At 34.8% G+C, this 27,287-nt stretch overlaps 1 protein-coding gene and 1 long non-coding RNA gene across 2 annotated transcripts; one reads left to right on the forward strand and one right to left on the reverse strand.

The window, feature by feature from the left end:
- Nucleotides 1–200: 200 nt before the first annotated feature.
- Nucleotides 201–6,385, reverse strand: LOC140008158 (uncharacterized). The gene is made up of 2 exons (XR_011815559.1): nt 5,807–6,385; nt 201–421 (listed from the first exon to the last, which is right to left on the reverse strand). It is a non-coding gene; the product is annotated as an uncharacterized lncRNA (long non-coding RNA).
- A 4,926-nt stretch (nt 6,386–11,311) lies between these two features.
- On the forward strand, nt 11,312–15,439 carry LOC113692408 (putative disease resistance RPP13-like protein 1). The gene is made up of 2 exons (XM_072053975.1): nt 11,312–11,410; nt 11,496–15,439. Exon 2 carries the CDS (start codon nt 11,501–11,503, stop codon nt 15,215–15,217), a length of 3,717 nt encoding a protein of 1,238 aa, XP_071910076.1. The 5' UTR covers nt 11,312–11,410; nt 11,496–11,500; the 3' UTR covers nt 15,218–15,439.
- Nucleotides 15,440–27,287: the final 11,848 nt, after the last annotated feature.

Consider the following 27,287-nt stretch of genomic DNA (forward strand, 5'->3'; position numbering starts at 1 on the left):
CCCTAAGGCGAACCAAAGGGGTGAGCGGACTGCCTGCCCAACTCTCGCCAGGACTAACGATGCAGACCAGAACTATCTATAGCGATCCGGAACTTACAAACGAGCGTAAACACGTCAAAACGGTAAAATAACCCAAAATAACAAAATGAAATCCGGAGTCGGCCATGACTAGTAACCGACCCGTCAGAACCCAACCGAAATAGCTAACAACCATTCACATCTGAACTTTAGCGTTTACAAATCAAAATGACATACAAAAGTTTTCAAAAGTTAATATATACACATGGTTTGCCAAATCAAAAGAGAAAACGCCCCCAAAAGTACACTTAGGGTTTTAATACATGAACTATACAAAAGATATGTTCGACTAGCTCAATTTGGCAGCCATTTGTCAAATCCAGACCAAAAGGGGTTTATTTTCCTGTAAGGAAAACAAAAGGAACAGAAAGGGGTGAGCTTGCGCTCAATGAGGTACCAAACATATAGCAGAAATATCATGGCATTTCACATTTTACAAAATCAGATACACATGCTAGATGTAAAGCAAAGGAACCAAGGATTCAAATCAGAAGGATACGGGTGGCTCTCAGGAGCCAAATTTCCAGCGCCGTGCTTGATCCAAATCGGTTGACTCTCCGTCAACGTATATAGAACCAATGCGTCCGTAGACCCCTCTTTACACCGAATTCCGTCCACCAAACACCCCTTTACCGGGCCCGCTCACCGTAACCGAATAGAAATGGTAATACTCGAGTATACCCGGAATCAAGGGTTTCAATACCCAAAATCCCCGAACAGACTACCGTGGTTCGTTATCTAATCGTCCAGGCCCTTGCCGGCCCGACTCGAATAACTTAGCCACAGGATTGAGCTCATAGGTCATAGAAATCCGAACAGATGCAGACACAGATAACAGATTCAGATACAGATACAGAATAGCAGATTCAGATAGCAGATTCAGATAGGCACTCAAAATTGGCATATGGACAGACAAGAGAACGAGTGTGATAAAGTACACCCTCGTCTCCAACAATTAAACAGATTGTAGAGCAAAAATCAAGTTAAACAGCAATGGAGGGGAGTGGTACACTCACCGGCTCAACTTCAAAAGTTTTCACATTCTGATCAAAACAGAACAGCTACAGTAAAAACGACATAACTCACTCTGCATTCATCCAAATGACCTGAAATTTTACAGGCACCTCAAACACATCAATACCTACAACTTTCATGTTTTGAGTAAAGTCTAATTCGGCCTCTAACCCAGTGATCTAAAACCGGACAGAATTGGGATTTTATGAACCCTAACTTTCCATTTTTCACACCAAATCCAACATTGATTGCATTTAACCACAATTCACACTCACTAGAGTCACTTCCAACCATTACAATTCATCATACAAGCCCCAAACATCAAGATCATATTAAACCAGAAAAATTCCCAATAAAATAAAAACTTCACCACAACAAGCCAAATCAAGAGATAAATCACATTTTCAAACACTCAAGCCACTTCTAAGCATCATATAACTATTATTAGAGGTAGTAGGGTGTTCAAGCAACACTTACCAAGAAATCAAGAGAGAGAGGGATTGTGGACACCTTTGCTCTTCAAACAAACTTCACTACAACCCTTACTAGCACTAGAAGATAGGATTTTATGGAGTAGAAACTAGTTTAAGTAATTTTCTTGGAAGATTTGAGCTATATGGAGGCTAGAATTTGGAAGAGTTTTCCTTCTTTTGAGCTTCAAGGTGGCCGGCCAAGAGGGAAGGGAGAAGAGTGAATTTTTTTGTAATTTTTGAGATATTTAACTCAAGTGGTAAAAGTCAAAAAAAATTGTCAAAAGGTGAATAGTGTTTCTTAAGTCACAACCAACCATATTGTGACACTTGTCACACTCATTAATGCATTCTTATCTTTCTTTTTCCCTCTCACATCAATCACTTCACACATTCTACTTATCTCTTAACACCCGATAAATTTCACACAGTATCCGAAACTTAACCTTATTGGCCGAATTTTTCCGAACTTTTCGCACTAGTGGGTCCCACGTCCACTATTTACTCTTAATTTTCTAAAATTTCTCCAATGCTAGGAAAATCATCTTAAAACTATAATTGCTCATAAAATCCACTAAGAAAATATTTCTAAGCCAGAAAATGCAGAAAACATGCAATTAAGGGGAAATAAACCCTAGGAAAATAATTAGGGTTTTACGGGTTCTCACAGGATACACGCCAAGATGGAAATTTGTTGAGTTTGTCTTTGTATCCTACATCGGATATTTTACGAAAGAAGTCTCCTCTTTCACTAGTTATAAATATAGTGGACTTAAATGAGTTAATGTGTGCTAAGGGCACTAGCAAAAGTGTCATATGCACCAGTTCAAGAGAATTTTAGGAGACCCATGCCCTAATTTGAGAGGAGTTTTGGTTAGACATCAAACCAAAAGAGCAACTTATGGGCCTTTTGGATCGCTAAGCATTCTGTGTTATTTAGGCTATTTTGTATTTTCAGTTTTAGGTGGTTTTGAGTCTTGGAATTATTTCCTAGGGTCTTGTACTCTATTTCTGTTATAGTAAATTGGCTACCCCTTTGCTATGACTGATTTATTTGTTTTGTTATTGTTTTTATTGGATTGCCAAGAACCCTTTTATTCTCATTAGTTAATTTCATGGGACCAGATCTAACAACTTTCAGAGTGCCTTAACTTTTACCCATAATCCTATTCTGTCTCTCAACTTTTTAAAGCGTCTTTACATCCCTCTAGTTTTAGTTTTTGTACTAAATAATCTCTCCAAACCAAATACAGGTATGGTGAATGTTCACTTTGCCTCCTAAAGTCTCATTTCACGCTTATTTTGCCCTCTAAATATGAAAATAAGACATGTTATACCTATTCTGTAGTTTTCAATAAGTTTTTACTAGTTGACTAATTTGACTAATGAAAAATGATAACATTAACTTCTATCAACTTGCATAAGAAAATACAAATTTATTTTTTAACAATCAACAAGCTTAATATTATGTTATGTTTACAAAATTTTTCTAATCTTATTTATTTTTTATTATCATCATTATCATCATTGTTATATAGCTTCAACTGTAATTGTCGCACCCCATTTTTGAAAATAAAAATGAAAGTGTGTTAAAAATGGGGTTTTGATTTTATTTTAGAAAATAAAGAAAAGGGGCCTAAAATGGGACATAGAAAGTGCAACGTTTTGGTCCCAAAATAATAGTCTAAAAAGGGTTTTTAGAAAAAAAAGTAGAATCGTCACTTGGTATTGAGTTTAGGTGTACCAAATCATCCAAAATGTTTGAAAAAAAATAAGTAAATAAAACCCTTTTAGACGACTCCATATCTTCGAAAACGAGAGAAAAGATTTCGGAAGTCATGATTGAAAAAAGAGAAGACAAAAATTTTGATCTACGACACCCTTTCAACCTAGTCGAAACTAGTTGCAAGATTTAGTCAAAAGTTTTCCTAATCTAACTTATAAAATTTATTACATTTGGATGTTTCTATATGGATGCAAACTTAGACCTAGGGGGTATCGAGAGGAATGAAATGTCTCTTCAAAATTTAATTAGTACAAATGACATTAATTCTGAAACCCAAAAATGATCCCTTGAAGAGTTACGAATATGCAAAAGGATGAGACTTAGAGAAAAGAAAATTATGCTATATAGATAAATATACGTAACTTAAAAGAGAGGAATGCAACATAACGGCAATAGGATGCTAAAATTTGTGATACAATTTTTCTTCTTATAGAGGGGATAAGAGCGAGCTACGACTAAAAAGCCATACTCGCCTAATTTTCATATTTGAAGGATGACACTCCTAAAACAAGCAAATGGACTAAATGATCTACATGAAATGCAAGTCTAAATGATATAATCTAAACATATAGAGGGTAAAGAAATAGTAATAGGAAAATATCATGCAAATGAAAAGAACCTAAAAATAGGAAAAAAATGCATAAGATGCAATAAAATCACACCAAAGTATGAATATAGTGCATCGATGGCCTAAAGAGTCTAGCATTGGATTAACCCATTTCTACAAGTCCTTACTAGCGTTGGACTAGAGAGAAATTGAGGAAGAAGGCCACAACTAGTATTGGACTAGTGTGGCGACGTCATGCACTCATTATAAATAAAGAAAACATATAAAACATAATTAAAGTTAATAAACACATAAAACATATAGAGTATATAGAGCACATAGCACATAGGCATAATATATAAATGCAAAACTCTAGAAAAATCGAATAAACACATAAGCATGCAAGCAAATAAAAACCAATTATTACATTGGGAACCCTAACTACAATCTAGAAGGGGAATTTTTGAAAATAATAAACCTATTTATTACATTTGTCTATCTAAATAAATTTTTCTTGAGCAAAAGAGGAAAACCTATATATTACAATTTGGCATTTAAATGCCTCCCAAATAAACATCAAAATTAAATAAATGAACACTTAAAATGAATAAAATGAGTGAATAAAAGAAAAAGTACTTAAAATATGCAATCACACATAAAATATATAGGAGCATATAAAAAGATTAAAATAATAGTGGGGTACCACCCTTGAAATAGTGGCTAAATGAGGTGGAGTTTGTCCTATTTATACTCCAAAATCAACAAAATGGTCAAGACACTTATTTAATTAACAATTTAAAGGAAAATGTAAACATACAACAAATTTACTTTATTTTTATAAAGAAATATGAATAAATACAAGATTCCTAAATTTTACTAATTAAATGCATTCAAATAAATTATGATTAACAATTAAAGAAGATGAACAATTGTAATTAAGAAATCAAAACCATTAGGGACTCAATTGCAAACATCAAAAAGTTTTTAGGGTTAATTATAATTTTTAAAAGATTAGGGGTCAAAATCAAGGATAAATAAAGTTTAGAGACCAAAATATAATTAAATTAAAGACCTAAATGTAAGAAATTCAAAATTTCAAGACCATAATAAAATTATTCAAAAGATCAGGGCCAAATTGCAAAGCTCGTTTCTGATTCCACACTAAAAACTATGTTGGGGCATTTAGCTTTGATCCAAAAGGAAATAAGCAGATCTGCCCTATTAAAAGAAAGGGCCCAACAGGATCATTTGACAAACATACATTCAACAAGAAATGTTGGGCTTTAGCTTCAAAACATGTCATAAGCCCAAAGAAAATAAAAGCAAGCCCATGTGTTAAAAACCTAACGATCGACCATAATACATCAGCCCAGTTCTTAAATCATTTTCATAAATCCCAAAAAAAAAAAAAAAATATCTAATCAGTAATTTAAATCCAACAAAATTATTTAAACCCTAATTATATTCTAAACGCCAGAAATAATTCACTCAAAGCATACATGAAACATATAAAAGAAAACCAAGACTTGAAAAGGAAGGAATTGATTCATTTTTCACAAATATTTGGGCCTCAGTACAATTATACCAAAATTGAGGGGGCAAGATGCAAACATTCCTTATCAAACCATGTAATGTCCACGAACTCTAAAGAAATTTGAAGATTCGGCAAACTCAGGAAACTTACAAAAATGACTACAACAGATTCACATCATGTTCCAAATACACAAGATCATACAACCCAAACATCAATGCAAGATTTAAAACAAGATTATGTGATAAGAATCTAAACTAATGGACTGCAACAAGAAGAAGAAAACAGCAGAATAAAGAAAACAAACAAGTGCAGCAGAGTTTAATAGATCTGGTGTGGATCTAAACTTATATGCAAAGGAAAGAAATGAAATAAGCTACCTTGGATGTTTTATGGAGTTGAATAAATGCGGTAAATCTCAAGAAAAGCGGATCCGAATGCTGAAAGATGAAGCTGACAGCTTCTTGGGTCAGATTTCAAGAGTTGGCAAAAGCAAGGAATTTAAGCCCAAATTCAAAGAATCTAGATACATTTTTTCTAAAATTTCTCCAATGAAAGTTGTTCCTTGATGAATGTAGATGATGCAGAAACAAAAATGTCACCTAAAGGACTACAATTGAAATTGGATTTTGATTAGAAATTAGGCTGAATCATCAGCCCTACTCACGAATTTTCCAGAAAAATTCTACCTTTTCTCTCTCCCCATTTTCTTTCTTTTTTTTCTCTCTTTTTGTTGTTTTTGCAGACTTTTCTCCCCTCTCCCCTTCTAAAAGTCGTGTTCTTTGCTATTTAAATGAGACCAAAAGACCCTTAAAACCTAAAATGAATGGTTGGGATCAAAAAGAGAAAAAAATGGGTTCATGTGGCCTGTTTTGATCCATTTTGATGATTTTTGACAGCTGTCTCTTGCTAGATTTTTAATGATTAGGTGTTAAAAATTTGGTGGGAAAGAGAGAAGAAGAAACGAATTTTGGCCAAACTTGGAGTGAAAGAGCGAAGAAGAAAAAACGAATTTTGGCTGCCTCAAAAACCAAATGTCCGTGGCCTTATAGTGAGTTTGTTTGGATAGGGTATTATTTGAAATATTATTTGGAATAATTACTGTAGCACTTTTTGTGATGTGATGTATGTGAGATAAAAAGTTGATTGGGAATATAAAAAAGTGGATTGGAAAATGTGTTTATGATGCAAGTGAAATATTATTTGGAATAATGTGTGTATCCAAACACTCCCACTGTTTTCTGCGTTGCTGCAAAGTGGAGAAGAAGCGCGCGAAATTGCAGCAAAAAAATTTTTTATTAAGAAAACCAAAGAAATGGGCTGATGGGCCTTTCTTGTTTTCTTTTCTTCCAGGCTTTTTGATGGATTTTTCTTTGGGCTTTGGAGAAAATTTTTGATTGGGTTTTTACTTGTGCATTGGGCTAAAAATGAATAATAGTTTAAAATTCCTTTTCTTCTTCTTTTTCCTACAAAAATAACACAAAAAATGAAAAAAATATTACTTAACCAATAATATAAAGATACAATAAAAAAATCTACAAAATTTTTAAGGAAAATTTGGTGTTTAAAGTAATCAACCTCCACTACTGGTTAGAGGAGAAGTTAGAGTCGATAGATTAGATTTTCTATCTTTGGGAAAGAAGCCCAAGTACATTTAAGTTTTTCCTTTCATTTGGATAAATTATTCATGTACCTCTAGAGGTCAGGTTTATGTTTCTTTTTTTTTTAAATTTTAATATATTAATAAAATTTAGGACTAACATTCCTCCCTTGTGTACAGGGTTTTAACATTAAAAAAATGTAATCAATCGAAAGTAGTATATAGATTATAAACCTTAATCCAACATGAGTCAAAAAAATTTTATGGAAAAATAAAAGAGACTTTTTTCCCTTTATTATATAATATATTAGTGTTCACATTAAAAAGATGTCAAAAAGTAACAAATAATATGTATTCCCATATTTCATACTAGTAAAAAGTAAACAAACAAAATATGGCAATTTTTTTTCCAATTGATAAAAAATAGGTATTGTTGACTGTGCAAGTATATTTAATAATAAAAGCATGAAAAACTCCCTTTTTATTTTTTAAAATTTTTTCTTAGTCCTATTGGACTAATGTGTACTTTTATACATTTTGTTTTTAGTTTATTAAACTTTAAATCGACTAATAATGATGAGGACAGCAATAATTACAATAAATAAAGTTAGCAAAATTTGTAAATAATATGTAATTCTTAACAAATAAAGTTAGTAAACTATTGTTGGTTTATGTAAATTGTTAGAATGATAGCGTTGCTAATCTTTGTTATGAAATTAGTTAACTATTTGATGCTTAACCAAAACTATTCGAAGGGGCTAATATGCCTTGTTTTTTTAACTTGAAGAGCACTCCAAACTATTGTCTTTCACTTGGTTTTGGAATATTTTCTTAGATATCAAAGAAGCAACAAAACATGGTACGATCATTTGTTAAAATTAGATATGTGTCTGCAAGTTTGACAACATCGCTAGTCATTTGGCTTAATGAGGAGAATTCTTGAAAACATTTATGAGAAGCAAAAGGAAGCTACGGTGATGTTTTGTGATGCCAAAAATCTAGTTTATCATAGTAGAATTCTCCACATTGCCATCAAGCACCATTTTATTCAAGATGCAATTGAAAATGATGAAGTTGAGTTGAAATTTTACAAGAATAAAGATGAAGTTGCAGACATCTTTACCAAAGCACTTCCACAAGACAAATATTTTTGAGAGAGGTTCAAAGTTAAAAAAAAAGCTCAATAAGGGGGGAATATGTTGATCGAGTAATGCATTTAATTAATTAGTTAATTAGTTAGTTGGCAAGTGAAGTCAATGAATTGGTCGAGAAGTAACTTGTCTAGAATTATCTTTATGTATTTCAATGAATTTAGAATGATGTATTCACAATTATAAATGAGTCTTGTAAGTTGTAAGATAAACAGGAGAGAAAGAAATGAATAAATAAGCCTTGATTCCAAATATTCTTCTTAATTCTTGACCTAATACCTAACAGAGTGTCATAATTCTCAATTCATTCTGCTGGGAAAAAGGATACTTTACAAGGACATCAACCCTGTTAGTCCATAACTGTCAGCGTCAAGAACCCCTCCTATTAGTCCTCTTGATGATAATTTCCTGGAAATGCAACGCAGAGCATTGACAGGCATCACTAGTTGAATAAAAATCCAAGCAAAAATAAAGAGTAACTTCTGAACATAACTTTACGAGGAAAATAAGCCGTTTCTAAGAATAATTAGATGATTTGACACTATGAAGAAACTTATGGTCCGGTCACCCTTAAGTTATTTGAATCTTTATAGCGTAACAGTAAGTTTTGCCGTTTTCTTTGAAAAATTGAAGCACCGCATCTCTACTTGTAAACCAATTTCAGTCGTTATTATTACAATTAAAGCTTAAACGAGTTCAAATGTAAGTTATTAAAAAAAAAAAAAAAAAAAACATTGCGTTGCATTGCAAACACGGGGGGAGGTAAGGTTGGGGTGTCGTGCAGTTATGCAGTTGTTTCACTTCTTAAATGATTTGGCATGCGCTTTAAAACTTTGTTCCATGCGTTGATTTAGTTCATGAGCACCAAATTTGAAATATGAAGACTCAATTGTACATAAATAACGTAAACCAAATACTAAAAGAAATAGAACAAGTTCTCCAGTCAATTGCATCAAACCGTAATCCTATATGTCCAATTCCACTTGTAGCAAGCAAAGAAGAAAAAGATAACGCTGAATGATAAATGTAATTGAAGATATAAATTATTGTAGAAGACTTTGTACTAGTGAATTTAAGAAAAAATTTTATGTGAATGAATGTAGCTATTCATGTGATTTTGAGTCTTGTGTCCTCAGTTTTATATAAGGCATGACGGCGTTGTGTTCCAATTGTGAGACGTGACAGCCATAGCTTAAAACCACCGGCCTCTAGGCTGGTGGCTACCAACGGGAGGCAAGAGTTCGAACCTTACCTTCCACCAATTGTCACAATTAAATGTGGTCTTATTTAAAAATTCAAGCGGGTGCGTAGTACACTCGTCCGATCCGGTGGTGATTCAGTCCCCTCGAATTATCCCAAATCCTTTTCAAGCCCTCCCTTTTTTCATAGTGTAGGAAGCTATCGTATGAAAAAAAAAAAAAAGAAAAAAGACAGCCATAGGTTAAGACATCAGGATCATGGACTTTTGCAGTTAGCAATGCAACCCGCAGGATAGACTTCCTGTTAACCAGCTAAACTCTCAAGAGCAAGGCACTTTCCTTGCTTTTGCATGGAACTTCTAAGGGCCTATTATGTTGTGCCATGTCGATTGAACAGGCCCATGGTCTCAAGTTAGTTAGTTAACTAGTTAGTGTTGCTATTAGAATATTTTAGGAGATGGACCAGTTTAGAAATTTCTTGAGAGAGGAGGCTGTGCTCCACTGAAAGATGAGTGGTAGCAAAATTTCGGGTGTAAAACATTTAAAAATATGATTTTAGGGACTCAAGTGATAAATGAGAAAACCATAAATCTGACATTTTAAGTTAATTTAATCATCTTCTAGTAGCAGCAGTAATGAGTTTTTTTGCGCCGAACCAAAGATCCATTTTATTCGTGCTTCCTATTATTCTCCATATAGCTTTCAACTTTCAACTACGTATGCAAAGACAAACGACAACTTTCCATAACAAAAGCAAAAGCTTTAACTCATTGGAAAAAAAAAGGGTAAAAACTAGCGTTATTTTTGTCAAGGAAGTCAGAAGGTGAACTTCCAACGCTTTTGAGCGAAACTTCGGAGCACTTGCAGTTTAAAATAGTCAAATCATGCAACATCTTATGAAGAAGAAAAGTAGTTGTATGCCTGTATTGCTTAATGCATTATATTTGTAAGATAGGTGGCCAGTACTTTTCATGCATTAGAATCATATTACTGGATGGTATATTCTGGCATTTTGGATTATCATTTTCATTTTGATTCCGACAAACAACAGTGACAGCTTCGTTTGGTATTTGACTTCCAGCGTATTTTAGTTTTCTTGATCATCTACAATATATTATCGGGTTTACTTTGGCTTCATTATTGCAAGTCCAAGTCTTCTAAGGTTAAAAGTATGCTCATTGCCGGCCATAGGACTTTCTTTATAACTCTTGATATCTTTGTAAACTCCACTGCAACTTCTAAATAAAAGACACTTGTATATGGTTTAACACTTATGGCCCTCCTACAAATGGAATCTAAAGTTTTATTATTATTATTATTATTTGAGCAAGAATCAAAAGTTTTACATAAAAAAAATCAAAAGTTTACTTGGTCAGTTTTTTGGGTAAATTACATTAACCCTTTGTCATTTTGCGTCATGTCAGATGACTTCTAAAGTTTCAAAATTTCCATATAATCTCCTTATGATTTTATATAAATTAGAAAATGGACGGATTGCACAATCAATTACGGCAATTATACGAGACGCGCTCCAAAAGTGCATGTGATAAAATCACAATATCTACTTAATCCCTTATGGTTTGCATAAATATTAATTTTACTTTCTATGATTTTTGCATTTATTCATGTAATTCTCCCCGTAATTTTATATAAGATGATTAAGTCGTGGTTTGATTTAACATTTAGTTAGAGACACTACTGGTATTTCAACTAATAATGTCACATAGACTGTTCCATCAAATTCAAATTTCAATTTTACATGAAACCATAAAGGATGAAGTGGATATTTTAAAACGTTATTAGGGTTATGTGATAGTAAATGAAACTACAAGGGGTAATTTATAATTAAACCTTTTTTTGTTCTTGGCCCGGTTGCCAAGTCGTTTAAATTTTCAATGGCTTTCGTCTTACCAAAAACTACTGTATTCCTTTCTTCTTTTTGGTTAGTAAGAACTTGTTAACACTGAGGACAAAGTACAACCTACAAGAGAAGGCTCAAGAACAACTCTAAAAGCACAAAACCAACAAATTAAGGTAATACCATCTAGAATCTGCTCAATTCTTCTCGCTTTACTCTGTTCATTTTCTTCTTACGAATGTTTTCCGTTCCTTCTTTCAGGAGAAATGGATGCTGCTGTTATATCATTTGGAAGTTCTGCTTTTTCTGCTCTCCTTCAAGTGGGGCTTGACAGAGTGGCTTCACGTGAGTTCCTGAATCTGTTTGGGGAACGAAAGCACGATGATACAATTTTGAACAAGCTAAAGAGGAACCTGTGGTTGGCCCAGGCAGTGCTGAATGATGCTGAAAGTAAGCAGGCTGGATATGATGAGAAGTGGATGGATGAGCTTCAAGATGCAGTTTATGACGCAGATGACTTGCTGGATCAGATAAGCACGGAAGCTTTAAAAGTAAGAGTGGAGCATGAGCAACAAAGTATGATCAACCAGGTTAGCACTTGCACATCATATTTGAGTAATGAGTTCCTTCAGCATATTACGCCTAAGGTAACAGAACTAGTTGATTTACTAGAGGAACTTGTACAAAAATTAAAAATCCTAGGCCCAGGAAAGATTGAGGTGAATAAACAGTCTCGTAGAGATTGTTCAGTTTCTTTAGTTGATGAAAGTGGTGTATATGGTAGAGATGATGATAAAGAGAAGATGATTAAGATGCTACTGTGTGATGATAGACGTGGAAAAGGTAATACTGTGATCCCAATTGTTGGGATGGGTGGGGTTGGGAAGACCACTGTTGCACAGCTGGTTTGCAATGATAAGCGTGTGAAGGCACATTTTGACGTTATAGCTTGGGTCTGCGTGTCTGAGGAGCACGATGTTATTAAGATAACAAAATCACTGCTTGAGGGATTAGGATCACTGTGTGAATCTATGGAAACCTTAAGCTCCCTTCAGGTAAAGTTGCAGCAAAGTCTAATCGGGAAGAAGTTCCTTTTCGTTCTGGATGATGTATGGAACAGTAGCTACAATGACTGGGAGATGCTGAAGAGTCCTTTCAGTAGTGGGAAACAAGGGAGCAAGATCATAGTGACAACACGTGATGAAAGAGTTGCACGAATGATTCGTAATGGACCCATTCATTTTTTGGATTTGATATCAGACGAAGATTGCTGGTCTTTGTTTGAGACGCATGCATTCAGGAATGAAGATTCCATGAGAAATCAAGAACTTGAGGTGATAGGTAAGGAGATAGTAAAGAAGTGCAAAGGGCTGCCTTTGGCTGCTAAAGTTGCTGGAGGACTCTTGGGATCAAAAGGGACACTCAAAGAGTGGGAGGACATCTTCAATAGTGATGAATGGTGTCAGTCCAATAGCAGAGATGGCATCCTACCTGCCTTAAGGTTGAGCTACATTCATATGCCCTCGCATTTGAAAAGGTGCTTTGCTTACTGTGCATTGTTTCACAAAGATTACAAATTCAAAAAGGAAGAACTAATTCTACTGTGGATGGCCAACGATCTTTTGGAGCACCCTGGAAATACTAAAAGGATTGAAGATGTAGGTGATGAGTACTTCTGTGAATTAAGGCAGAGAGCATTTTTTCAAACGTCAAGTGATGATAGTTTCTACATGCATGATCTCATCAATGATTTGGCAAACTCTGTTTCAGGGAAGTATTATGTCAGGCTAGAAGATCATCACCAGCAACATAGCCTAGTAAATAAAGTAAGGCATTTCTCGTACACTTGCAGTTTTTGGGATGTGTACGAGAAATTCAAGCAGTTAAGTCAGGCCACACATTTGAGAACATTCCTTCCAATACGGAAGGATAAGCTATACATCCGTCCTATTAGTAAAAAATTTTTGCATGAAATACTGCCCAATTTGACATCTTTAAGGGTGCTGTCTTTGGCTGGTTATTCACTCCCTTATTTGCCTGATTCAATTCAGCGTTTGAAACAACTGCGACTCCTAAATCTCTCTCTCTCAAATATAGAAAATCTACCTGATTGGGTATGTACCTTCTATAATCTGCAGACCTTGTTGCTTTCAGACTGTAAGAATCTGGAGGAGTTGCCTGATGATATGGGAAAATTACTCAACTTGCGCCACCTTGACATTACAGGAACTCCATTGAAAAAATTGCCAGCACAAATTGGTGAACTGAAATGTCTTCAAGTCCTGACGACTTTTGTTTGTAACAAGGATCCTGGCCTAATGATTGAAGATCTAGGCAAACTTTGTAATCTTCGTGGGAAATTAACTGTTTCTGGGCTAGAAAATGCTGGTAATGGGCTTGATGCTACATTGGCCAATATGAAAGGAAAAAAGCATCTTGAAGATCTGTCGCTAGAATGGAATGGCACTGCTGACGATTCTCAAGAGGCAATAGATATTCTTCAAAAGCTACAACCCAGTTCAAGAATAAAACGTCTTGAAGTCAAAGGATATGGAGGGTCAAGATTTCCGGACTGGCTTGCAGACCAGTCATTCCACAACGTCGTATCAGTGATCCTCTCCAGATGTTCAAATTGCTTTTGCTTACCAGCTCTCGGGCAGCTGCCTTCTTTGAAGTTTCTCACAATTGCGGATATGGGTAAAATTTCAATAATCGACATGCAGTTTTATGGGAATGGTTCTGTCTTTGAAATATTTCAATCTCTCCAAATATTGAGAATTGAAGAAATGCCTGAATGGAAGGACTGGCTTGTGCCCAGAAAGGGTGTGTTTTGTGGCCTTCAAGAGCTCCACATAATTAATTGCCCTAAGTTGGTTGGTGATCTTCCCAAGCAGCTTTTGTCGTTGACAGAATTTGAGCTTTCTGGATGCCCGGGTCTTGTACTTTCAGATGGTCGATTCAGTATGTTTAATTCCTTGGATCTCTATTCTCTCAAGAAATTGAAAATCTCCAATATGCCCAGTTTGGAGGACTTCACATCTGAGCTCAAAAAGTTAACTGGCCTTGAAGACTTTGAGATTGGGAATTGTCCAAAACTGATATCTATCTTTGACATGGGGCGCCTGCCAGCTAGCTTAAAAACCCTTAAAATATCTGGATGTCCACAAATGCAGTTCCTTCCAAAGGATTGCCTCTTTGGGTCCCTTGAGCAATTAAGGATAAGAGAGGCTGGTGACGCGCCGAAGGACCTCTCACTTGGTTTGCTACAGAAGATTCGTGATCTTGAAATTCAAGACTGTGAAGGCTTGGAGTCGTTGTCATTTGAACACGGGAGTGAAAATCTTGCATCACTTGGTTCCATTTTAGTATGGGGCTGTGGAAATCTGAGGTCTTTCCTGCAAGAAGGATTGCCTGCTGCAAACCTAACCTGGATAATGCTCTATGGCTGCAAGAAACTCAAGTTACTGCCTAAAGGGATGCGATCGCTCCTCCCATCTCTTCGACTTTTGTACATGTGGAATTGTCCCGAAATTGAATGCTTTCCAGAAGAGGGTTTGCCTTTCAGCCTGGAAACCCTTGAAATCTACAACTGCGAAATACTGATGAGCAGAAGAAGGGAGTGGAATCTGCAGACCCTTCCCTCCCTCAGAGAACTCATGATTGGTGAAACCCATCAGCAGTTGTTTCCTGAGGATTGGTTGCTGCCTTCAACTCTCAGAGTTCTTCGCATATATTTTCTTCATGATCTGGAAGCACTGAGTTATAAGAGCCTTAAACAGTTGATATCTCTTGAAACTCTGTGCATTTGGGGATGCCATCACCTGCAGTCGCTGCCTAAAGAGGGGCTTCCAAGATCTCTCTCGCAACTCATAGTCTATGACTGCCCATTGTTAAAACCCCATTTAGATTGCGCAACTGGCCAAGACTGGCGCAAGGTTGCACACATCTCCTGTTTAATGGTGGATGGTGAATTTGTCCCGTGATAGAGTCAGATCATGCTAGATGCTTACTTTGTAGTATATATGCCTTTGATTTACAAATTGAATCCATTTTGTAACTTCTTTTCACTGCTATTGTTGAAGCATGATAAGCAAAAGGTTATGTTGTTTAATCCTGTTTGCTAGCTTTCACACCTCAGGGTATTGTTAGTTTGTAATATTTGTGCACGTAGCATAATTTTCATTAAAATTTTAATTTTATTTTCATGTGTCATATATCTAAGCTTGCTAGTCTAAAAAAATCCCAGGTATGAGAAATGTTAATCCACTCTTTTTGTCGGCAAAACTATAAATAATAGGAAATAAGCTTGCACAAAAGAGTTCCGCAAGAAACTTCAAACACATCAGAACAACCTACTAGCTTGGCATACAAAGTCTAGGGAGAAGTTAGGTAGAAAAGATAATAGCTAAGACTAAAAAAGCACAAGAATTTCCCCTACTCATGACCAAGTCCTACTTTTCCTTCGTTCTGCAGACATTAATATTCTTCCGGGAAGCAATAGTATAGCAAATGTTTCTAACGATAGCTTGGACAATTGCTGAAGCAACGCATTTGGCAGAGCTAAACACAACTATATTTCTTCTTCCCCAAATTACAGCTGATAACCCACAAATAGCTAAACACAACTATATCTCTTGTTCTTCAAATCAAAACTGATGACCAACATATAGTGGGATAAAAACATAACATATAATTAGGATAATCCTACACAAAATAATATTCCCTCCATCCCACTTTGATAGTCTTGTTTTTCTTTTACATCTATTTCAAATTATAGTCCATTTTTCAATTGAAAAATATAGTTAACTTATAACTTCTATAAAACACCTTTATTTAATGTACTTTATGATCAATGAGTATAATCTACTTTATTCATTAATTATTTGGATTCATGTCTTGAATAGTGCGACTTTTCATAGTATTGTTGTTATAGTGATTAATCATACTCCTAATATTAATATAAGGGTATTTTATTAGAAATCTAGTATGCTAAATTTACTTTTTCAACAAATTAACTAATTTTTCTTAAATTATGTGAAAAAAATCAAGATTATCAAAATGGAACGGAGGAAGTAGTTAAATTCAATGTCTAGTTACTTGGGTTTCAACATTAACCACTACACTAAGGCGTCATCCACCAACCTTCTAACTTGATTCACAAAATTATTATTGGAGTAACAATAAGTGCTCAGCCATTGAATTCTGCCTGCCAATCTAACATCATTTATTACATACATTATCTATTATTTAATCTATTATGTATATCTAAAGGCTGGTCCGAATAACTTCTGAGCTAAAATCACGTGTTCAAAATGATTAACCCAAGTTATTCAATAGTCCATGGCTCCAAGCTATAAAACCATTCCTTTCCTTCTGCCACTTCCAATGCAGGATAGGATAGGGGCTTCACAGTCACCCCCACTCAAGGATTTTGAGTCCTCGAAATACCTGTCACAATCCAAGCGTCCATACTAGGCACACAATCCAAACTGTCACGACATGGCTTTGATACCACTAGCTCTGACTTTGATACCAACGGTCACGATATGGATCCAAAAATTGGGTCGAAAAATCTTAGAGGTGAAATCACAGGGTCAAAATAATCCAAGTTATTCGATAGTCCATAAATCCAAACTATTAAATCATTCCTTTCCTTCTCCCCCTTCTGTTGTGGGATAGGGGCCTCACAAAACCCTTCTTAAGCAAATTCGTTTCTTGAAAAACTTTTCTGAAGAAACTAAATAAGAAAAAAATTGTGATTTCAAAATTTTGTCAAATTTTGATCAAGGATTGTTTTTTTTTTTTTGGTGAGGAGGAGGACGAGGAAAGAGAGGGGGGGGGGGACTTTGCAATGTTCCTTATCAAAATCATGTCTTCTGGTTCTAGAAACAAGCCAAAAAGAATGGTCAAATTTTGACAAAACCTGTTGGTATTTAACTCCAAAAAATATCTAGAATTAGATACTTCAGAGCAAGGGAGCACAAGCCCAATAATTATGTTCTACCACAAAAGAATTCTCAGATATACAACTTCTACTTGAAATTATTTTCCATCAGAAAAGAATTCTAATATACCAAGGAAATTATGGTTTATATACATCTGGGGAAAGATGTCAACTGAAGGTTCTTTAGGTACATATATACGTGCTTGTGGATTAAGATATCTCAATTCAGTAAATTGGAAAACAAAACATCGTTCTAACACTTAAAAATTTGGAATTCAATTTTTTGCACCTAAATCTACAGTTCAATGAAATGATCAGAGGAGTCTATCAAAAAAAAAAAGAAGAAGAAGAAGAAGAAAAGCGGGTATGCCCTTCCGAAATTTAAATTTTCACACATATTTTTTAGAAATCAAACGTTGTCTCCCAAGATAGTAAAAATTTCACTTAAACCCTTGAAAATTTGGCTTTTCACCCTAAAGGTTTTTACAAAAATGCTAGATTACTTGGAAAAATTGGCTTTACACCCCAAAGGTTTTTACAAAAATGCTAGATTACTCCTTAGAATTATACAACTTTAACAGTCTTGGCCCCGCAAATCATCGTGTTCAGGTCATCGTGTTCATGTTCTGGCAGTGATTCTCGTCAAGATTTTGTTCAATGGATGAAGAACCAACAAAACATATAGCTAGCGCATTGCTGTTTTGCAATACGACAGATTTCTTGTACAAGAATAGTGTAGCACATAAGGTGTGATAATCATGAAATTATGTGATTAAATATTTTATTAAACAAAGGTTTGTAAAAATTGATTTTTATGTCAATTTCTCACAAATGAATAGAGTAATGACAGATTGCAGGGTGGACTACAATAGAGGTCCAATCTGATTGCAAATTTGTAGTGAGCCTAATCAACTCAAGCAATGTACAGGATTGTATGATACAAACGGTCCTGGAAGACATTGAAGACTTGAAGAAGAACTTTGAATGCTGTTTGTTTTTGTTTGGTCCCACGACTGCTAGTAGGTGTAGCCATGCTATGGCTCAATTTGCAGTTAAGTCAGTTAGGATAATTGAATGGGAGGGAACATTCCCATCTTGGTTATCAGAACTAGCTAGGAAGGATATGGGGTAGTTACCCCATTTTGTAATTAACTCTTGTAATATCAAGTGTTAATATCTATAAAATTGGTATCATTTGTCAAAAAAAAAAAATAGAGTAATGACAGTTTAGAAAGTGAAAGATCAGTTATTTCTTAAAGATGTTGCTGGAACTGATGACCCAACATCCCAGGAAAATCAGAAGCTACATTTTTTGATGAAAAGAAAGATCCAACTGCTCCATTTTCTTCATGCCTAGAGCTGTAAACGAACCGAATCGAACCGAGTATCTCATGTTTGAGCTCTATTCGTTAAGCAGTTCGAACAATGTTCGTATTCGTTCGTTAATTTTTGAACTTCAAACTTGTGTTCGTGTTCGATTCGTTAAGTAAAATTCGTGTTCGAGTTCAAGTTCGTGTTCGTGTTCGAGTTCGAGTTCGTGTTCGACTAGTTTAACATAAATGAACCGTTCGCGAACATGTTCGAAATGCTCGAATCCAAATTATTTTATGCTTTAAATATGCCATGCAAATTATTAATCATTCTTAAAAATAATTAAAGCACTAAGTGACTAAATTCTATTATTCATTAACTATATAACTAACATTAACATAAAAACAACAAATAAAACAAAGAAATTTGCCCTCCAAATATAAAAGCCCAACTATAAAATTAACCCTAAAATTTGTCAAATGATAATTATGTCTATGTTCACGAACGTTCGTTAAAACTCGTGAACATACTCGTGTTCGCGAACGTTCGTTAAAACTCGCGAATATGTTCGTGTTCGCTCGATTATTAATCGAACAAAAAAATTCGTTCGAACTCGGTTTGTTTAAAATTTCGAACGAGCCTTTCACGAACACGAACGAGCCGAAACGAACCGAGCTAACGAACAGCTCGATTCGTTTAACAGCTCTATAATCATGCCTTTGTAGGATGTTGCAAATGAGGACAGAAACTCGTATTTGGTAGAGAACCACTGCATACTGGATTCCCAGTTAAGCTGCAATACAGAAAATTGCAGAACGAGGCTGAGAAGGGGAAAGAGGACGGAATTATATCATCCAAATTAACTTGGCAAGTAGAAGCACACGGGCGGAGCCGTGTGTCTTGGACGGTTGGTAATTTTCACCCTCAAGTTTTGAAAAATTACATCATAGATTCGAATATTTATTGAATCTTTCATTTTGCACCTTATTTGCCCCTTCCTCACCCTCCCTCCCCTCAATTTTGTAAAATTATGTATCTTAATTATATTGCCCCCCTTTTTACTTTATAAACTTAACTCTTATATCCACATTTCTTTTTTAAGTTTTAGAATATTCTCTTCTCCTTATGGAAATTTGCAATACTTAATTTAAACAAAAGCGATGGATATTTTTTACATCAAACATTGATGGCACCTTTTGGGAGGAAAGAACAGCACCTATATGATCATGTACTTTTTTAATGGTACTTTTTCTAGTTTGGACTGATTTTGTTACTAAAACCATAACCTTAGGAGAGGTTAGTGTAATTTTATAAATCTCAAACGAGGTCAGTGAAATTGTTAAAAACCTCAAGAGAGGTTTCTGAAATTATCCCTTAAATGAATTGTTCTTCAAGCGCCTGCAGGAGATGTTTTAGATAATTAGAATAAAAATTTGATCTTTTTCAAAATTTGAAAAAACAAAAACTGATTGCGGTCGATATACTTGCACAACTAAGAATTGAGGCAAAGTGAAAACGCTCTTGCGTACCTCTCCATAGAGCGGTCCATTGTGGATAAACCTGAGTATCATGTTAAAGTAGGTGGCAATGCTAGCGAACGATAATCTTCCTGCCATAGCAATTTTTATTTAAATACTAATATTATCCTTAATTAGTCAACCCATATATTCTCATTGATCTTGTTGGCCCCATTGTCCACTAATTACTCTTTTCATTCTCTCTCTAATTAATTGGCTGGGTTGCCTTCTTCTTCTTTCTCTTTAATTTATGGGAGAATTGTAATTTTGGTCCCCAATCTATAGTGTATGCGCGAAATTATCTCCAATCTATTTCGAAAATCAATTTTGGTCCCCAATCTATTCAATTTTGCGCTAAAGTGGACAATTGGCGGAATCTCTTCAATTTCAATCGGAACTAAGTCACATGAGATCACGTGCCGGCACCTAAAACCCTTTTTCAATTGTTTAATTTCTAAAACACGTTTTTTCTAGTGGCTTGGCTTTTGGCATGGACACTCCTGTCCCTTCAGCCAGATCAATCTCCTCCTCGCCAATTCTTTTCCAATCAAAACTCTGAATTAGAGATCCCAAGGCCAAACCCACCACCCGTTGTGCTAGGCCAGAACTAGGGCAAGATCTCCTTCCCATCCCAAATAGAATCAGCTTTGATGGCTGAACCTGCAAGCCTTCGAATCTCTCTGGCTTGAAGCTTGTTGGATCATCCCAAACGTTTGGGTCCCTGTGAATTACCCATGCATTAACTAGCAAAATTGTGCCTCGCGGAATATTGTATTCCCCAATTTTACAGTCATCGGACGACTCATGTGGCACTAGCATTGGTGCTGCTGGGTACAACCGAAGTGTTTCTGAAATAATGTTATGAAGATAAGGAAGATTGGATAGATCATGTTCGTCGACCAATCGATCAGTCCCTACTTGAGCATCCAATTCAGCTCAAGCTTTCTCTAGCACCTCGGGATGGTTGAGCAAAAGAGACAAGGCCTGTTCTATAGTCACCAATGAAGTGTCTGTTCCAGCTGTAAGCATGACCTACTAATAATATACTAGTGGTTCAATTGAATGCTCATTCCAGTTCAACGGTGAAGAATGACTAATAGGGAAAGAATATACTTACCAGTATAATCCCTTTGATGATTTGGTCCGTATAATTCTTTTGATTTCCAATTATTATCATCCGTTCTTCTCTCTCGACTGCTTGCTTGCTTGCCTGATTATGAAGTAGTACTGTTGCTGCTCCTGTTGTTTGTGCAGGAGAGTTGAACTGGGTCCATCTCTGACGTTGATTGCAGATTATCTCCATTACTAATGGAGACAAGAACGAGAGTTGGACTTGGAGGCCAAGTTGAGCTTCTTACTCGTGCTGTGGGTTCTGGGGATTTGAAGGTGGCAGCCAACAAGAGGAGTAATTTGGATTGTGAGATTACCCCTTTCATGTCTTTGTTTAATAAGACAAAAGGCAAGAGAAAGCTGAAAATATTAAAAAACGTGTTTTAGAAATTAAAAAATAAAAAAAAGGGTTTTAGGTGCCGGCACGTGATCTCACATGACTTAGTTCCGATTGAAATTAAAGAGATTCCGTCAATTGTCCACTTTAGCGCAAAATTGAATAGATTGGGGACCAAAATTGATTTTCGAAATAGATTGGGGATAATTCCGCACATACACTATAGATTGGGGACCAAAATTACAATTATCCCTTTATTTATTTATTTATTATTCTCACAATTCACTGATTTGGCTTTGATTTTTTTTTTTATCAAATCTTTTCTTATATTGTAATTTTTTTGCTTTAAAGTGCTCTTAGTTTTTATTTTCAAAGTTGTCTTCAAAAGTTATTTTTTTTGCAAACACAGCATGATTTAAATCAAACAAATAACAATCTAAATGAAAATAATCCAAAAAGAAATGTAAACACATTTTTCTTCAATATTTATGGGTGTAGAACATAATGCAATTTAAAATTACTTTAATCTAGTTATTAAAAAATATGGACACATGTTGAAGTCAAGATTCATATAATAATTGAACAACTCATGATTTACTCCTATGCAAGCAAGAAGTCACAATCTTACTCATGATTTATAATTGAACCCCAATTCATAGTAATACAAATCCTAAAAAAAAAAACTCTATACAGAATCTATAATTTGATAGTGTTGGAGTGAATTACCAAAAAAAAAAGAGAAAATAAAAAAAGTACAATATTACTATAATTGCAACAAAAATTACCCAAAAGATGAGAACTTGAATCTCACTATAATTGCAACAAATTGCATCCCATATTTAATCAAAATTTATGATCACTCCAAAAAACTGTAAGCAAAGATTATTTGATAGAAAACATAATGGAATAAAACCAAAAAAGAAAAGAAGTAGGAAAAAACTTACTGATAGTGATGGAGAAATAGCAAAAGGAATGTGGAGAAGAATATTATGCAAATCTTGAACCACATACTACAAAGGTCTCAAGAAAATGAAAAACAATTGTAAAATAGGAAAGATGCGGAGAGATCGGAAGGTGAGAATGGGAGGGGAGGTGAGAGCGGAAAAAAACTCGTTGCTGCATCAACAAGAAAGAGGAAGAAAAAGAGTAATCAGTAAACAATGAGCCCCAATAAAATCAATGGAAATATATGACGCTGACTGAGGGTAACATTAGTATTTGAATAAAAATTACTCTGGCAAGAAGATTATAGCTCCGGCTGTATCGCCAACTGTTAAAGTAGTCATATATTTGATGCATTAGTACAAATTTTAGCGTGTGCTATTTCTATCAACCCAACAGATTGCGATTGCCCCCCCTCCTCCCTCTCATTTCAAAGATCCCCTCTCTACCAAATCCGACACCTCCACAATAACAAAGATGATTCAACTTAGGGCCCGATTTGGTTAAATTTGAACTTTTATTTTTTGTTCTTTTTTCTTTTCAATTTCAAAGTTGACGTGCAAATTTTAAGCCATGTCAATACGGCCAAATGTGGGCAGTCAACAGCCTAGGCACTCAATTCCTCCCTACAATATCATTGTACATGGATAGTGAAATGCATTATCAAGTCGTGCAGTGTGCAAACTTGCATGAATTTTTATCAACTATTTAAGGCCTAAAAGAACTCTGGTACTTCCATTAGAAATTAGTTAATAATACTGGATTTTTCTAACTGGTATCCAATGATCATTCATTAACACATCACACCTAACTTACCAGGTTTGTTTGGATTGCTTCATATTTCCCCAATTTTATTTGCTTACATCATCTTTACAATTTCCAATACACCTTTTTATCTTCCCAATATCTTTTTATCTCACATACATCACATCACAAAAAGTGCTACAGTAAAAATATCCCAAATAATCCCAAATAACTTACAATCCAAAATATTAATATACACAATCACAATTTTTCACAACCCTACATTTAGATACTTTTTTGAATTAACTACATTTTTCCAAAAAACTAACACCTAAAACCTCTCTTAACAAGTGCCAATTGGGGGCTTGTTAGTCAAACCAAATAATGCTTACAGGATGTTTAGAGAAGGTGAGTTCGTAATCCAATCTGGAAATTCCGTTTGGCCAAAAGTGTTGTTGCTCAAGACCCTATGAAAAAATCCATGTAATGAAGTTCATCTTGCAATTAGAATGACTATAGTTGAAAATCTCTGGTGAAAGAAAAGGCAGACCTCAAGCCTGGAAATTTCTTACACATGAAATAAGGAATCCGTTCCTTCCAACTTTGGCATTGGCCCAAATAACTTGCTGTCCAGCTACTTCACATAATAAGTCTTAAGAAATTGGTTTTATTTCTTTTAGACAGATTTCTTGTTTTGTGGGGAAGTAGCTAGTTTCCTTATTGGTTTTAATTACTTGAAATAATATTCAAAAAATTTTCTATTTGTGTGAATTTAGGAATAGACATTATTTCCTATTATGTATAACATTAGGAATTAGCAATTATTTCGTATTATTATTTGGGTGTTAGCCAAGTAATGTAACTTATAAATAGGTAGGGGTTGGCATACTACATAATGACATAGAAGGGCGACATATAGCCTTATTTATGGGGTGAGGGAGGGTTTTTGAGATATTAGATATGGTATATAAGGGTTGGATTTGGATTTAAACTGTATTATTATATAAGGTTTTCCTTTCATTATAAAGAATGAGTTTCTATCCATAGACGTAGACTTAATGATGGAACCGATTTACGTTAAATTTTGTGTATCATTTATCTTTGATACTTATGACTTATTTGTCATTAAATTGTTATATTTTTTTTGTTTCAATAGCCGTTTGTTCCGTGCTTAGATCTCAACAAACTGGTATTAGAGCAGGGTTCATGGTTGGATCATGGTTGACTATTGAGATCAAGTAACTTAGGTAGTTGTTACCAATTCAACAATTTAATGGGTGATATCCTTGTTTCAAGAGTTTGACAAAAAGTATTGAAGGTAAAGGATGGGAAGCCTAAAACATGGAGATATTTGATGGGGTGAATCTAGACGGGTAATCCAAGGGCAAGGAAAAGGTGGAATTCAATGTTGATTTTGAACGTGAATCATGGAGACTTTCTTACAATTCCAACAGTTGATATTTCATCCCGATGGTTTTTAGATTTAGATTATGTTTTTTGGGTGGTGTGGTTTATGTCCCGAAGAAACAAAGGGATCTAATTTTCAAACGCATGAAGACTCTAACAATTACGAGTTTTACGCTACAGGTGGAGTTTTGAAAACCACACAAGGCAAGATAATCCTGAGGATAGGAAGAAATATGATGATTTTACCACTTGGTTGCCTCAATGGTTAGAGATAGAGCTCACAAAAAAAAAAAGGAATCCTGAGTTACAAGTAGTAGTGAGAAGAAATCCTAAGAAGGGAAATGGTGAATTAAGCCACATTCTTGCGAGTCAACTAGAAATTGAATTTGGGTTAATTACATATGTTCATTTGCCAATAGAATCAATTGGGTGTTAGGACTGTATTGATTTGAATGTATAGTTCAATACCATATTTTTTGATAGTTGAAAGCAAATGGTTGTTAAAAGAAATATTCACCAAGGTGAAAATTTGTTAGAAAATTGGTTGAATTTCTTTTAAACAGGTTTTTGTTTTGTGTGGAAGTAACTAGTTTTCTTATTGATTTTAGTTACTTGAAGTGGTAACTAAGGAATTTCCTATTTGTATGAGTATAGGAATAGAAGTTATTTCCTATTATGTATAAGATTTTGAATTAGTAGTTATTTCCTATTATTATTTGGGTGTTGGCCAAGTAATATAACTTATAAATAGATGGGGGTTAGCATACTACATAATCACACACAAGGGCGACATGTAGTTAGGGGTGGCAATTTTTGGCACGACCTGAAAACACGATATAAATCTAACACGAAATTAATGGGTTTGGGTTGGGAATTTGCGGGCTCGGCTTAGAATCGGGTTGAATCCAATGAACCCGAAAAAAAATAGGTCGAATTCAAGTTACCCACGAGTTGACCTGATAACTCGTTTATGAATTAAAAACTAATTTAATAAATATAAAAATATTTTATCTAACTAAACTAAGTTATTCTTTTTTCCTAAAGGCATTAATCACTTAATCCTAAATAAATTTATTTAACTTGTCTGAAGTTGGAATTATTATGTTTGGACAAATGATATATTACATTATTTTCTATTTTGTAGTATCTTAATTTATTTTAGATCTGATTTGGGACAAAATACTTTTACAGTGTTTTAATTTATTTCAGATCTGATTTGGAATTGTTTTATCAAGATTTTTATTATTTGATTATGTAATTAATCTTGTGCGAAATTGATTCTGTCAGAAACTACAGTGGTAAAGTAAATTGAAATTATGTTTCAGGTCATTCAAATTGACCTGCCAACCCGAAATTTTTGGGTTCGGGTTAAGTATCATAAACTGTTTTGGATTGGCGGGTCGAGTTCGGGTCAGCGAATTATCTATTATATCCAGGTCTCAACCCAGCCCGCCAACCTGTTACTGACCCGATTGCCACCCCTACATGTAGTCTTATACATGAGGTGAGGGAGGGTTCTTGAGAGATTAGAGATGGTATATAATGATTGGGATTGGATTCAAATTGTATTCTTATACAGGGTTTTTCTCTCATAATAAAGAACATATTTCTCTCCATGGATGTAGGCTCAATGATGAAGCCGTTCCACGTTAAATCTTATGTGTCATTTATCTTTCATATTTATGCCTTATTTGTCATTAAATTGTTGTATTTTTTTATGTCGCAATAGTTGTTTGTTTCGTACTTGAATCCCAAAAATAAGAAAGATTGGAGGCATAAACAAGGGATGTTCCTTGCAATCAGTCATCATTTGTTGTCAAGTGGAAATTGGAATTAAATAGCTAGGCTTTCGTAAATTTAAAAGATATACTCACAGGCCAACAATTTTTAAGGTTGTTGATGTTCAATGGAACTTCCCGACCAAGATGTCTACGGGAGCATATGCAATAAAAGTGAATGTATTAGCATGCACATCAAAAGGGATAAACCAGAAAACATAATCAAAGTAAGATGATCAAGTCTAGTAAACTAGCCAAGGAGAATTCACTTACATAGATTCAAGAGTCTGAACAAGTCCTGATGTTGAAGGAACCTCACCATAGAGTTAGAAGAACAAAGAGTTAGAAGTATTGAAGGGTTTGACAAGAAGTATTGAAGGTAGGACAATCTGTCACTCATGAGAACAATCTGTCACTTAGGACAACAAGTCCTCATGAAGTTAGAGAATTCACTTAATGACAATCTGTCACTCGTGAGAACAAAGAGTTAGAAGAAGCTTTTCGTGGAAAAAAATTTGGGGGAAGTTGTTGAACTTACATTTCTGCTAGTACCATGTCTGAGCTGAATAGTTTTGATGGGATTAGGCCAGATAGCTTGTTAGTGTTGAAATAGCTGTAATACAAAATAAACCGGATCATTAATCAGTAGAAGGCAATAAATTAAGAAAAAGAGAGATGTTTAAGAATGAAATTATGCTCACAAATGTTTTGCATTTTTAAGGAGGTCAAGTCCTGAAGAATTGGATCCTGTCAACTGATTGTTGACAGGTCATGCCATTGCAGTTTTTTTAGATTACCCAAAGAAGCTGGTATCTCACTCATGAAGCCATTGAAGCTAAGGGATTTGTGAATGGAAGAAGAAGAGAAAACTAGTAAATAAGAAGAATTACGATATCAAATATATATTCAATTCTGGTGGTGTTTGCGGTTCTTACAGAAATGTCAGTTCGCGAAGATTCCCAG

Source organism: Coffea arabica, chromosome 6c, assembly GCF_036785885.1.
Source record: "Coffea arabica cultivar ET-39 chromosome 6c, Coffea Arabica ET-39 HiFi, whole genome shotgun sequence".
In the NCBI taxonomy this organism is placed as follows: domain Eukaryota; kingdom Viridiplantae; phylum Streptophyta; class Magnoliopsida; order Gentianales; family Rubiaceae; genus Coffea; species Coffea arabica.